General features: G+C 46.3%; 2 protein-coding genes across 2 annotated transcripts in view; one reads left to right on the top strand and one right to left on the bottom strand.

Moving 5' to 3' along the window:
* RPGRIP1L (RPGRIP1 like) overlaps positions 1-13,085 on the bottom strand; it is a 152,982-nt gene extending 139,897 nt beyond the window's left edge. Inside the window, exons 1-4 of the mRNA XM_044270688.1 lie at positions 12,955-13,085; positions 11,142-11,215; positions 6,248-6,392; positions 88-386 (exon numbers count right to left, since the gene is read on the bottom strand). Coding sequence (XP_044126623.1) covers positions 88-386; positions 6,248-6,392; positions 11,142-11,208 — 511 coding nt within the window. The 5' untranslated portion in view covers positions 11,209-11,215; positions 12,955-13,085. The remainder of the gene's footprint in view (positions 1-87; positions 387-6,247; positions 6,393-11,141; positions 11,216-12,954) is intronic.
* A 140-nt stretch (positions 13,086-13,225) lies between these two features.
* FTO (FTO alpha-ketoglutarate dependent dioxygenase) overlaps positions 13,226-14,827 on the top strand; it is a 273,069-nt gene continuing 271,467 nt past the window's right edge. Inside the window, exon 1 of the mRNA XM_044270300.1 lies at positions 13,226-13,297. Coding sequence (XP_044126235.1) covers positions 13,256-13,297 — 42 coding nt within the window. The 5' untranslated portion in view covers positions 13,226-13,255. The remainder of the gene's footprint in view (positions 13,298-14,827) is intronic.

Genomic DNA, 14,827 nt, shown 5'->3' with positions numbered 1-14,827 from the left:
AGAACATGGTGTGCGATAGAATCTGCGCCAGATATACACCACAAAAGTAGCATATATCTGTTTACAAATGACCCCCATAGTTCATACCTTTGCGGACGTTTTCTTGCATGAGAACATTCTCGTTGACTTTTTTCAGGCCAGAGTTTATACGGGACTGGATGTAATTGTACGGGGTGTGTCGGTGTCCCTGGGTCTGAAGCTGCTGCTTTGCAGCTATTAGGCGGTTCTGTAAGCTCTCGTTCTGCTTCTCAAGCTCCCGGACCTTCTCCTGCAGCTGCTCAATCATTTCCTCCAGCTCCACATCCCTCCCAGACCGTCTCACGACTCCAGACCCTTGCACGACTTTCTTTTTGTCTTGCACAAGTCGTATAAGCTTTGTGGCCATTCTAAGGGAATTGAAATGATAAACCTTAAACTCATACCCACCGTCTGACATGTTACCTGTATCTTGCATCAATCCTAAAACTATACATAACCAGACTGCAACATAACCACACATAGACAATATCATAAACCACAAGACTATAACATAACTACACATAGACAATAGTATAACCACGCAGACTATAACATAACCACGCAGACTATAACATAACCACGCATAGACAATAGTATAGCAACACAGACTATAACATAACCACGCAGACTATAACATAACCACACATAGCAAACACTATAACCATACATTTGATTTAAAGGAGTTTCTGTTCTTTTAGGCCCCATTCACACGACCGTAGTAACGCCATGCCAGAGTTGCAGACCGCAAACCACGGGCACTGGACTTCAAAGTGTCTGTGATCCACAATTTGCGGTGAAAGATAAGACATGTTTTACCTTTTGCAGCGTGGAGGCACAGACTCGGAAGCCCGCGGGCATCGTTGCACTAATATTGATGACCTGTTCTCTGAGGACCAAAAGTGGCTGGAAATGGAGCAGCGGTGGGACTGTGGACAGGTGAGTTTTTATTGGGGGGAGGGGGGATTACTTCCTTTGAGCCAATAAACCTTGAAGTCGTCTTCTGTCCCCCTGAATAAAATTAAACTAACTCACCTGTCTGTAGTCCTGCTGATTCTCCGTTCCTGGCCACTTCAGATCCATGCAAGACCAGAAACGGCTTGGTGCCATGACCGCTGCGGCCAATCACAGGCCTCAGCGTCCACAGTGACTGGAAATCTATGTTACAGGAATGATGCTCAGTTCAAGCCCCTGAGGCCTGAGATTGGCTGCAGCAGTCACAGAACCGAGCAGCTTCCTGGCCCTCTGAGAAATGGAAGAGGCCTGGAGTGGGACTGTGGACGGGTGAGTTGATTTTTAACGCTAAGTGGGATAGGGGTTAGTCGTGAATTTGGTTAGACATTTGTTAAGAAGAAAGAAGAGCTGGAGAACAAGCTGGCTGATGGATTTCACTGTGAATGGTTTTCTGCAGCTTCTAAGTACTGTGAAACCAAATCAAAGTTTAAGTTTATTTTCAGAAGCCAGTTTGCTAAAAACCTATTAGAAAAATGTCTTTTAGCCTAAAATACATTGAAATCAATAAAAAAAATAGCTCCAAAGGCAGGTCCACAAAAGGCATTTCATAAGATCAATCCGGATCAACATTTGCGACAGTCGCCCCACCCTGGTCAGTAGGTGCTGTAAAGTGAGGACCTCCCCCAGGAGATGTACGAGGCAGTGTTTTACAATGCCTCTATGCACCACAGGGTTAGGCAGATGACTAATGTGCAGCACGCTCCTGGCATCTCCACCGATGGAATCCCCTACCTCCTGACAGGCCGGTGGTTTATTTGCTTTACAATAGCTTGTCGAGTATAGGTAAGCATTTGACATTTTGCGGCTATATTTGAGAACTGCTACAGTCGGCATATGTAACGAGTACCACTCCTTTTCTCCAATTAACACAAAGATGAAAAGGAATGTGAAAGTCAGCAAACTGGGAGTATATGGTCGAAGCCTCCAGTACAGAGCGAAATAATACTTTGCAGATTTTGATAGAACTATTACTGCCTGTGAACGGACCCTTTGAAGATAATTGAAACCACTGGGTAGCAATCTGCTTTATAGCACTGACAAATAACAGTTTCCTAAGGCTTATCATTTAAGTGTGGTAAAATCGAGAAGGAAAAAAAAAAACTCCATATTTAGTCCATATGTAGCAGCCCTTTCATTGTGACTACATGCCTAGCCTTGCATGACAAGCTGCGTGTTACTGGACGGAGCTGCGTTATATGGACACAAAGGGCTCGCTCTATTATTTCAGACTGGCTTGAGGACCGCAGAGAACTTGCTCGTAAACGGGAGTGTTAGAAGGATTTGGGGTATTTCCACCTTTTGTGTGAAGTGTAAACGGAGATTAAGGCGAAATGAGGAACACATTTCATGTGGTCTCCAAACTAATAAATGCGGCACGGCCTCTCCTGCAGCAAAAAGGAGCGGGGTATTCTACGTCTAGGAGTAGCGCACCCACGTATCCAACTGTTATATGATGTGCTAGACAAGATAAGGAAGACACTAAAAAAAGATTAAGGGGTCAGGGATTGACTAAGAACGGTGTTTTTTATACTAAGCCGTGCTGAAAGAAGATACAATTTTATTAAAGGAGTACTCCGGAACTTAAAGGGGGTGCGCCACGAAGGAGATAATACATATTTCAAACTAGCGCCTGGATGTGAATGCTTTTGTAATATAGTATAGCCACTGAACTACGCATATGTAGTGCCATCTGTTGTTTTTCCTTATTTCTTGTTCACCCTCACTGAGGTGGTCGCACATGCTCAGTTTAAACCTTCAACTGCCAACAGCCATATGTCCTGTTAGAAGCTGTGTTCCAGGGAAAGATCTACAGCAAAAAGGACATGCCTCCTGAGGTGTGATAGGGAGAAAGCTGAAGAATAGGAGGATGAGCCCCTGAGGTGTGATTGGAGGAGAAAGCTGAAGAATAGGAGGATGAGCCCCTGAGGTGTGATAGGGAGAAAGCTGAAGAATAGGAGGATGAGCCCCTGTGGTGTGATAGGAGGAGAAAGCTGAAGAATAGGAGGATGAGCCCCTGAGGTGTGATAGGAGGAGAAAGCTGAAGAATAGGAGGATGAGCCCCTGTGGTGTGATAGGAGGAGAAAGCTGAAGAATAGGAGGATGAGCCCCTGAGGTGTGATAGGGAGAAAGCTGAAGAATAGGAGGATGAGCCCCTGAGGTGTGATAGGGAGAAAGCTGAAGAATAGGAGGATGAGCCCCTGAGGTGTGATAGGAGGAGAAAGCTGAAGAATAGGAGGATGAGCCCCTGTGGTGTGATAGGAGGAGAAAGCTGAAGAATAGGAGGATGAGCCCCTGAGGTGTGATAGGAGGAGAAAGCTGCAGAATAGGAGGATGAGCCCCTGAGGTGTGATAGGAGGAGAAAGCTGCAGAATAGGAGGATGAGCCCCTGAGGTGTGATAGGAGGAGAAAGCTGCAGAATAGGAGGATGAGCCCCTGAGGTGTGATAGGAGGAGAAAGCTGAAGAATAGGACGATGAGCCCCTAAGGTGTGATAGGAGGAGAAAGCTGAAGAATAGGAGGATGAGCCCCTGTGGTGTGATAGGAGGAGAAAGCTGAAGAATAGGAGGATGAGCCCCTGAAGTGTGATAGGGAGAAAGCTGAAGAATAGGAGGATGAGCCCCTGTGGTGTGATAGGAGGAGAAAGCTGAAGAATAGGACGATGAGCCCCTAAGGTGCGATAGGAGGAGAAAGCTGAAGAATAGGAGAAGGAGCCCCTGTGGTGTGATAGGAGGAGAAAGCTGAAGAAAAGGGGAATGAGCCCCTGTGGTGTGATAGGGAGAAAGCTGAAGAACGGGAGGATAAGCCCCTGAGGTGTGATAGGGAGAAAGCTGAAGAATAGGAGGATGAGCCCCTGAGGTGTGATAGGGAGAAAGCTGAAGAATAGGAGGATGAGCCCCTGAGGTGTGATAGGGAGAAAGCTGAAGAACAGGAGGATGAGCCCCTGAGGTGTGATAGGGAGAAAGCTGAAGAATAGGAGGATGAGCCCCTGAGGTGTGATAGGGAGAAAGCTGAAGAACGGGAGGATAAGCCCCTGGGGTGTGATAGGAGGAGAAAGCTGAAGAACGGGAGGATAAGCCCCTGAGGTGTGATAGGAGGAGAAAGCTGAAGAATAGGAGGATGAGCCCCTGAGGTGTGATAGGGAGAAAGCTGAAGAATAGGAGGATGAGCCCCTGAGGTGTGATAGGGAAAGAACTGCAACATAAATACATAGCCCCCTGAGAAATGACCCCCCTCACGCTGTCAGCCTGAAGAGAATCTAGCAGAGCAATGAATGGGGAGATCTCTGGATCCATGTGCTGCCTCTATACCGCCATGACCAACTCAACCCGCACCTACTGTGTCCTTCTCCCATACCATGTAGATTGTAAGCCTCACGGGCAGGGCCCTCTCTCCTTCTGTACCAGTTTGTAACTCATCTTGTTTATGATTAGTACAATTGTCTGTTATGTATGTGCACCGCTTATCATATGTACAGCGCTATGGAATGAATGGCGCTTAAATAATAATAATAATAATAATGTGAGGTACCGGGCTGGTTCTAGCTTTGTTAGAAAGAGATTGTCATGTGCTGTATGCTGCCTGATTTTCTGTTTTTACATTAATCATGGCATAACCCCATTTAAGTACTGATGACCTACCCTTAGGACAGGCCATCAATATCCAAATGGCGGGAGTACAACTCTTAACATCCCTGCTGCTCAGCTGTTTGTAGGAGCTTTGTTGCCGGAATCATGCACCGAAACTATACAATTTAATCCAGTACTGCTGCATTCAAGTGAATCCGAGCAGCAATGTGGTAACCAGGCATGGCTACTACGTGGCGGACGGAGCGGTGTAGTTCTGGTGCCTGACTCCAGTAGCAGTTCCGACAAACAGCTGATTGGCGGGGATCCCCATCGATCTGAAATTGATAGCCCATCCTAAGGCATGTTGCAATTTGTGCCTTATGCCCCCTACAGCTCCAGTGCACAGCCTATAAATGACCCCCCTTATTCATCTGGGCTGACAGACAGCATGAACGTGACCCCACTGGTAATCTGATATGACCCATAAAGGGGCTATGGTAGGTGGACTATGTGACTGATACTAATGAGAAAAATGGTGCATTTCATGGGAGAAGCTGGAGCCTGGGCCAGAGACGTGCAACAGAAATCATGTCTTTGCAGAATCTAAGAGAGGATTAAAAAAAAAAAAAAAAAAAAAAAAAAAAAAAAAAAAGGATTTGGGATACTTACAGGGATTGTTTAATGAAAGACAGCCCCTTTCAGAGTGCAGCTGAAGGGACCATCAGCTTTAAGCACCTACAGCTGCAATGAGCTAGACATTTCCATCGCAGCGGTCACTGCAGAAGAAACTTAGTATTAGGCCTCTTTCACACGGGCGAGATTTCCGCGCGGGTGCAATGCGTGAGGTGAACGCATTGCACCCGCACTGAATCCGGACCCATTCATTTCTATGGGGCTGTGCACATGAGCAGTGATTTTCACGCATCACTTTTGCGTTACGTGAAAATTGCAACATGTTCTATATTGTGCGTTTTTTCACGCAACGCAGGCCCCATAGAAGTGAATGGGACTGCGTGAAAATCGCAATCGTCTGGGTACCACATTCAGTTTTTTATCACGCGGGTGCAAAACACATTGCACCCTCGCGATAAAAACTGAACAACGGAACGCAATCGCAGTCAAAACTGATTGCGATTGGGTACCTACTCGCGCGGGTTTGCCGCAACGCATCCGGACACGCTTGTGCTGCAGCCGGACCTCCATTATAGTGTATGGGGCCGAAGCGGACTTCCGGCTGCACACATGCACTGGCGGCAACATGGATACGGCATGCTGCTCACCTGCTGGAACAGCCTGCCAGTAATGTGAAAGTAGCCTAAAAAAACGGATCTCAGGCGAAAATGGCTCAAACAGATGACAACTGATGCAACAGGATCCGTTTTTTTACAGGATCCTGTTTTTTTTCTCTCTTTCTTCTTCTGAAGGATCAGAACGGAAAGCTAAACGGTGATGTGAATGCTCCCTTACTTTTTTTTTTTTTATAGAATTCTAAGTGGTTAAAAAAAATAAAAAATATTAATGGCTGGACAATCCCTGCAAATTAATTGCTGCAAAAATCTGTTATTAAGTCAGCTATGTATTACTTTCTGCAATTTTCCAGAAGGACACTAGAGTTGTGGTCATTAACAAAAAAACTCTAATAAACCTGCTCACCTCTTTATTTTATCCTCTTGCTTGTGTGCATGTTGTTTAAGCAACAGGTTCTCATCGTGAATGCGCAAATATCTATCTTCCAGCTCTTGCCTGGAAATGCGTGCAACGGCTTGTCTTGCCTTTGCGCTCTGGGGAGAAACGGCATCTAAAAAATATATAAAAAGAACAATGTATAATAAGAATATCCTAAGTTGTAACAGTAAAAACTAATACACTTGCCTCATTGCAGGCAGTAAATATACTAGCAGAAGGACCCGGATTTGCACAGGTATATTTCATCTATTTCATCTAATGTTTGCGTGTGTCGTTAAAAGATGGACAGTATCCCCTCTAACAGTGACATTTACAGTACTCCCCACCCCTTTAACACTGACCCGCCTTCTTAAAATGGGACCTTCACAGCAGCCTGCCCCTTTAACATTGAGTTCCACAGCACCCCACCCCCTTGACAGTGACCTCCACAGGGGCTCGACCCCTTAACAGTGACCTCTACAAAACCCGCCCCTTAACGCTGACCATAGGTTACAGACCCCTTAACTGTGAACTCCACCATTCCCGGCCATCTCAGAGACCTCCACAGCGACTGTCCCTTTAACAGTGACTGCCACAGTACCCCGCTCCCTTAACAGTGACCTCACAGTATTCCGCTGCCCCTTTAATAACATCCACATGCCCTGCCCTTTAACACTGACCTCCATAGCGGACCATCCCCTTAACTGTGACCTCCACCGTTCCCTGCCCCCTAAGTAGAGACCTCCACAGTACCCCATCTCCTTAACAGTAATTTCCACAACACCCCGTCCCTTTAACAGTGGCCTCTACAGCAATCTGCCCCTTAACACTGACCTCCATAGCGGACCATCCCCTTAACTGTAACCTTCACAGCACTCCGCTCCCTTAACAGCGTCATCCACAGCGCCCTGCCCCTTTAAAGATGACAGCAGTGAAGAAAAAAGACTGGGTTATTATGGAAACCTGGTGCAAAACTGTGTGTATGTGGAGACTAAGGGCCTGCGAGCTTCTATTGGATGATAAGGGTCATGTGACAGTGTATGGCAGTTGGGATATGAGGAGAAAGGCCTGCAGGCCTCTATTGGCTAATGTAGGTCATGTGACGGTGCCATATTTGCATTTTTTAGGAATATCTCAGGAACGGTACATGCTAGAAGAGCTGAGACCCGGTCTAAACCTTCCGGATGTAGCTGTGTGCCAAATTTCGTGATTGTAAATACGATGGTGTGGATTCCTTTAGCGGACATACATACATACACTCAGATATATATATATTATAGTATATTAATTACCTATGCTGGGTGACAATTTAGGTAGTGGGGAATAGCAGGAGAAAGAGAGGCGCAAGATATAGTCATTGCCCAAATGATTGCCCTAATGTAAAATGGCGGAATAGGCAGGTGACGTGGCGCGGGTGACTGTTGCAGCACGCTCGCGTGCACATGATGCGCGTGGTGTGTGCTGACGCAGCTGACCGGACGTCACGACGCTGGGTCTCCACCTGCGGGTGACGTACAGCGGTTATGTACCGTTTCACAAGGGGGGAAGGACTGACACATGCACACTAAGGAGGAATAGACGCGGAGTAGCGGCGTGCCTCCATAGAAATCAAGACGCCATCTCCTTCTATCCCATAAATCCCCAGGAAGGTATTATAGATTTTAGGAGATTTTTTATTGCACTATGCACTTTATTATATGCACTTTTATACACCAATTATGATTATGAATAATCACTATTGATATGGAAGCTACAAACCAGATTCCCAAAAAGTTGGGACACTAAACAAATTGTGAATAAAAACTGAATGCAATGATGTGGAGATGGCAAATGTCAATATTTTATCTGTAATAGAACGTAGATGACAGAACAAACGTTTAATCCGAGTAAATGTATATTTTTAAAGGAAAAATACGTTGATTCAAATTTTCACGGTGTCAACAAATCCCCAAAAAGTTGGGATAAGTAGCAATAAGAGGCTGGAAAAAGTAAATTTGAGCATAACGAAGAGCTGGAAGACCAATTAACACTAATTAGGTCAATTGGCAACATGATTGGGTATAAAAAGAGCTTCTCAGAGTGGCAGTGTCTCTCAGAAGCCAAGATGGGTAGAGGATCACCAATTCCCACAATGTTGCGCAGAAAGATAGTGGAGCAATATCAGAAAGGTGTTACCCAGCGAAACATTGCAAAGACTTTGCATCTATCATCATCATCAACTGTGCATAACATCATCCGAAGATTCAGAGAATCTGGAACAATCTCTGTGCGTAAGGGTCAAGGCCGTAAAACCATACTGGATGCCCGTGATCTCCGGGCCCTTAAACGACACTGCACCACAAACAGGAATGCTACTGTAAAGGAAATCACAGAATGGGCTCAGGAATGCTTCCAGAAACCATTGTCAGTGAACACAATCCACCGTGCCATCCGCCGTTGCCAGCTGAAACTCTACAGGGCAAAGAAGAAGACATTTCTAAGCAAGATCCACAAGCTCAGGCGTTTTCACTGGGCCAGGGATCATTTAAAATGGAGTGTGGCAAAATGGAAGACTGTTCTGTGGTCAGACGAGTCACGATTCGAAGTTCTTTTTGGAAATCTGGGACGTCATGTCATCCGGACCAAAGAGGACAAGGACAACCCAAGTTGTTATCAACGCTCAGTTCAGAAGCCTGCATCTCTGATGGTATGGGGTTGCATGAGTGCGTGTGGCATGGGCAGCTTGCATGTCTGGAAAGGCACCATCAATGCAGAGAAATATATTCAGGTTCTAGAACAACATCTGCTCCCATCCAGACGTCATCTCTTTCAGGGAAGACCCTGCATTTTCCAACAAGATAATGCCAGACCACATTCTGCATCAATCACAACATCATGGCTGCGTAGGAGAAGGATCCGGGTACTGAAATGGCCAGTCTGCAGTCCAGATCTTTCACCTATAGAGAACATTTGGCGCATCATAAAGAGGAAGGTGCAACAAAGAAAGCCTAAGACGATTGAACAGTTAGAGGCCTGTATTAGACAAGAATGGGAGAACATTCCTATTTCTAAACTTGAGAAACTGGTCTCCTCGGTCCCCAGACGTCTGTTGAGTGTTGTAAGAAGAAGGGGAGATGCCACACAGTGGTGAAAATGGCCTTGTCCCAACTTTTTGGGGATTTGTTGACACCATGAAATTCTGATTCAACATATTTTTCCCTTAAAATGGTACATTTTCTCAGTTTAAACTTTTGTTCCGTGATTTATGTTCTATTCTGAATAAAATATTAGAAGTTGGCACCTCCACATCATTGCATTCAGTTTTTATTCACGATTTGTATAGTGTCCCAACCTTTTTGGAATCCGGTTTGTATTAGGACACATATTGATCCGCTTGTATTCATGTTAGCATGTGGTGTTAATGAATGAATTGTAACATGTCCTGGAAGGGGAGTGCACTGTTTTTGTATTGGTTGATTAAATAATTGGTAACAATTTGATGATGTATTTATACATGCACTTTATTTTCACCTGACTTGAGAAAGGTTCTGTGAGAGAACCAAAACATTGTCAAAATTCGACATGTGTGAATAAAGGACACATTTTCTATATTTTAAGGAGTGCTGCGGACTTTCTTTGTTATTATAGTATATTATATATAAAACAACCAGGCTGAACCTATTGATTTTGGAGCTCCCCTGACTGCAGATGTCAGGAAAGAAGAATCGGGCATGGTAGATTATAAAGTACTCGATCCTTTGTTTCCACAGGAGATGAGGAGCTGCCAGAGCTGTCCTGAAGAAGCTTTTACCCCTCGCCCAAAGGAAGACACGTGTCCAATCGTCAAAAAATGGAGGAATGGCTATTGTCAGTGTATGGGCGGAGAGAGACTTAAAGGGATTGTCTAGACTACAGATATTGATTACCCACCCCTAGCAGTCTACTTTGTACAGTGTAATTGTCACGAACGTACCAAAACATATGGATGTCACCGTGACAGTGAGTGGCAGGAGATCTTTGAGACTGGCAACTCGTGGTTTGATTTGACATGTTTACCTTGTGGATCAATAGACGTCTGTGTTGTTTCTGGCACTGGCCATAACCTTAACCTCCAGGTGTTGCTTTTGTGGTCATTTAGCTTTCCCTATTTATAGTTGTCTTTCCCACAATGCTGTGCGGTTTATAGCTTCAGTTGGACCTGTGGGTAGCTGGCGTTTGGATCTCGGCTGAGTTCCTGGTGCTGCCATAGCTTCTTGGAAGTTAATTGTTACATTTCACTTTTGTATTTTATTTTGGCTTTCCTGTGTGTTGCATTCCTTGTTGTTTTGTATCAGGCCTCAGGGAGACTCCTGTTCATCCTTCCTTTTGGAGGAACAGTTTGCCTCATTCCTGTAGATAGTACCAGGGTCCTTTAGGGTTAGATAGGACCTTAGGTATTCCTGTGTAGGAACTGACCTACCTCTGGGGTCTGTTCATACTGGTAGTCAGTCCGGGCTTTGGTTAGGGTTTTCACTTGGAGGTGTCCATCTTCCTTCCCTAGTTTTCAGGCCTTATTTCCTTTCCCCTTTCCCTCCTAGGTTCGGTGTGGGGTTTCCCTCCCACATTAGAGCGTGACAGTAATTACAGCTCTTCATCCCATTCCGCTGAATGGGAGAGGAAGCTATATTTACACTGTACATGAAGAGGATGAAGCTGGACCCCATCAAACAGCTGATTGGTGGGGGTCCCGAACTCCCTATCCTGAGGATGGGTCTTCAATATCTGGCAGACATTGGGGTCACATGAATAACACTTCAGCTTGCCAAAGGCAAATGTTGGGGTGAAAATCCATTTGTCCCTTTAAAAAAATAAAATAATAATATGTTGCTTCTAAAAATAATAAAAACTAGATTTATTCCAATACCTGAAATGCTTGGACCGAAATCCCTCACAGGGAGATCTGCTGCCGTTTCATCTGCGGGGGTGGCCATCGTGAAGCTGGAGGGTGAGAAAGGAAGAGCACAGCTTAGTAGACATGAAGATGTATTATACACAACAGTGATGATTCCAGAACAATTCCCCCTGGACTTAGTGGGGTCATTTACGAACAGATATACGCCACTTTTGTGGCACAGATTCTGTCGCACGTCATCTTGCAGTGGATCCGCCTCTCCATAACTCAGGCGGATCCACCGCCATATATAGGTTTAAAACGCCGGTCTTAATAAATGTGCCCCTTAGTCTTTAAAGCAGCGCAGTCGGGTGCAGCAGGTGCAGTGAACAATGCCTTTTCAGAAGTGGAACCTTGGAGGAGAGTTGATAATGGGGAGTCCAGCAGCCGGGGCCCCCATAATAATCAGCTGCTGGGAGGACTGGACATCACAGCGCTGTGCTTCCTGTCCCATTCAATGTGCTAGGTCCAGCGCTGGAGGCTGCAGGGTACAGCTGATCGTGGGGGTGCAGGGTGTAGGACTTTCACCAATCAGATATTAAAGGGATTCTCCAGGCTTTTAATATTGATGACCTATCCCTCAGAATAGGTCATCAATATCCCATTGGCGGGGGTCAGCTGTAGGAAGGGAAGGTGGGCGCAGTGCTCGCGTGCCATCTCCCTTCTCTCTTCCTGCTCGACATAATAGCAACGAGTAGGAAGAGAGAAGGGTTACGGCATGGCGCGCGCCTTCCCTTTAAACAGCTGATCGGCTGGGGCGCCGGGTGTCGGAACCGCGCCGATCTGATATCGATGAACTATCCTGAGGATACGTCATCAGTATCAGAAGCCTGGAAAATCCCTTTAAATTAAAGAGAGTTGTAAGCGCCGCGGTCTTCTCTCAGCTTAGCCGAAGCCATGAGATGTCACGTTTATCGGTCACAAGGCCTAGGGGCAGCTCCTCCCCTACAGAAGTGAATGGGCCTGGGCTGCAATACCAAGCACAGCCACTATATAATGGACGGCGCTGTGCTTGATATACTGCAAAAAGGCTGCAGCGCTTTCTCAAACAGCTGATCGGCGGGAGTCTCAGGGGTCGGACCCCCCAGAGAGGATAGGTAATCTATTAAAAAGTCTTGTAAAAACCCTTAAAAAAAAACAAGAAATTAAAAAGCCCTTATAAGTGGCTAAGGACATATCCCCTCCTTAAAGGACTTGTCCACTGTGGAAAAAGTAGTTTAATTAAAAATAGGTCATCTGTGTGGGTACCTGAGCCCCCCTACAATACCGCCAAAGAGGGAAGCATGTAATGCTGGGTGGGCTTCTTGCTCCGGCATATACACGGGGATGTGAGACCCCCTCTATGATGTTCATATGTCATAACAGGGTTCTTGTGGTGAGGTGATGCCAAGTTACAGCCAATTGATTTCAGGCAGGGCTGCCTTATGTCCTCCAGAGCTGCTGCTCCTCCCTCTGGATCATAGATTCTGGATTATATCCATTACTACACTTCTAGAGATTATCAGTCTGACAGGAAATGATCATATAGAGCAGTAATCACTATACTAGGGGTTGTAACACTACAACTCCCAGCATGCACTCACAATCAAAGGCTGGGGGTTGTAATATAGTAATCAATTGAGAGCCAGACACCTAATTCAATCACAATGACTCCTTCTCCACCATCTCTAGTGGCGCGTCCACAGACACAGGCCATAATGAAGAGCTGCTCACAGAGAAACTTGGGGCAACAACCCCAAATAGTGGGCTGTAAATATCCACTGCCTTAAAGGGGGACGAGACTCACGTTTCTGTACAGCCGTCCTAGAACTATTTCTCTGGTTTCCCTCAGGCCGTTTGCTTGCACCCAGCGTCCATCCCCCGGCTCCCCAGCAACAGTTGCTACAGCCAATTTACGAGAGCGAACGCCGCTTCCGGTCGGAAGTTTACTCGGTCTGTGACTGGGAGCGCTGCTGGCGGCGCGGTGCATGCCGGGATTGTAGTTTCTTCAGGGTGAGGGCGCTGCGGAGGAGCCGCGCGAGTGAACTACGCGACCCACAATGCCCTGCGAGGAGGAGGCGGGAGGAAGGTTTGAAGGCAAGCGGAGGATGAAGCGCAGTGCAGCGAGTGACAGGGAGAAGGAAGACAAGGTGTGTGGGGTCCTTATGGACTCGCCGTACTGCTGAGCTCTCACTGAAAGTGAAGGAATTGTGGTGGAGATTTATTAAAACTGGCATGAAGTAGGACTGGCTCAGCTGCCCACAGCAACCAATCAGATTTCACCTTTCATTTTCCAAAGGAGCGCTAAAAAAATTAAAGGTAGAATCCGATTGGTTGCTACGGGCAACTAAGCCAGTTTTCCTTTACACCAGCTTTGATAAATCTCATGTCTGTGTCTAATATATATATATAACCGTCTTACGTGGGACACCTGACAGTTGAACATCATGGTCTTGGTCTCCTCCCACATTTGAGAAAATTAATATTTTATAATATGCAAATTAGTTCCCAGGAGCAAGGAGGGCGGTGCTGTTGCACCTTGTTTCTCCCATTGACTCTGCTCACCGCCCTCCATGCATCATCCCTACCACTGACTGACAGGACCAGGACCCTGAAGTCTTGCGGGAGCTCCTTTGGTGCACACGCTGCAGGCGGGGGCACGTTACCATCAGTGCAGTGACAGGAACCTAGCTGAACAGATGCCATTGACTCTAATAGGATCCGCTCTGTTTCCGTTTTGGGAGAATGTGTGTTTTTTTTTTTTTAGTGCTATTTTTGACGAACTCTGGCGGACGCCCCCCAACACAGAGATGAGCGTGCCCTGAGTATGAATCATTGGGTCATGCACGCTACAGGGAATAACTGAAAACCAAGGCTAGTTTCACACTGCCGACATAGCCTACCGGCAGGCTGTTCCAGCACAGAATGCCTGGAATCGGACGGACGGCGAGTTTCAGCCAGATGGCATTCTGGCAGTGACTGGATTATCCTTCTGGATCTGTAACAGTGTGAAACTAGCCTTACAGGGGTCGTCCCATCTCAACATCTATGGCGTATGGATAGGATATGCCACAAGCGCGGCCGCCTCTCCTTCCACAGCTATAGGACTGCCGGAAATAGTCGGGCCCAGCGCTTGTTTATCTTCGGAACTAGAGTTTTCCCAATACCAGAATATTGATTAGATTTTGATGCCAAGAAAAGTACTGCAATACTTAATACCAACAAATAAATAACCCGTCATATACCTCCTCACATAATGGGCAACGTGGGGTTAATGTGAGGTACTTGATGGGGTTATTTACTGTTAGGCCCCATTCACACAACCGTAGTTTTGGTCTTCACCTGATCCGCATTTTTTGCAGGTCGGATGCAGACCCATTCATTTCAATGGGGCCGCAAAAATTGCAGACAGCACAGCTCGCGCTGCCCGCATCCGTATGTCCGTTCTGCAGTCCCGCAAAAAAGATACTTGCGGACAATAGGCAGAACAAAGAGGATGCAACACGGATGTCATCCATATTTTTGCAGACCGCAAAATACACATGGTCGTGTGAATGCACCCGTATGAGGCACAGGGAGGTCCAAACTGATAGAACCACATGCCTCATTAAGGCCTCATGCACACGACCGTTGTTTTATTCCGTGTCCGTTGTGCCGTTTTTCGTGATTTTCTGCGGACC

Source organism: Bufo gargarizans, chromosome 10, assembly GCF_014858855.1.
Source record: "Bufo gargarizans isolate SCDJY-AF-19 chromosome 10, ASM1485885v1, whole genome shotgun sequence".
In the NCBI taxonomy this organism is placed as follows: Eukaryota; Metazoa; Chordata; class Amphibia; order Anura; family Bufonidae; genus Bufo; species Bufo gargarizans.
This window is presented reverse-complemented; position numbering and strand designations above follow the sequence as displayed.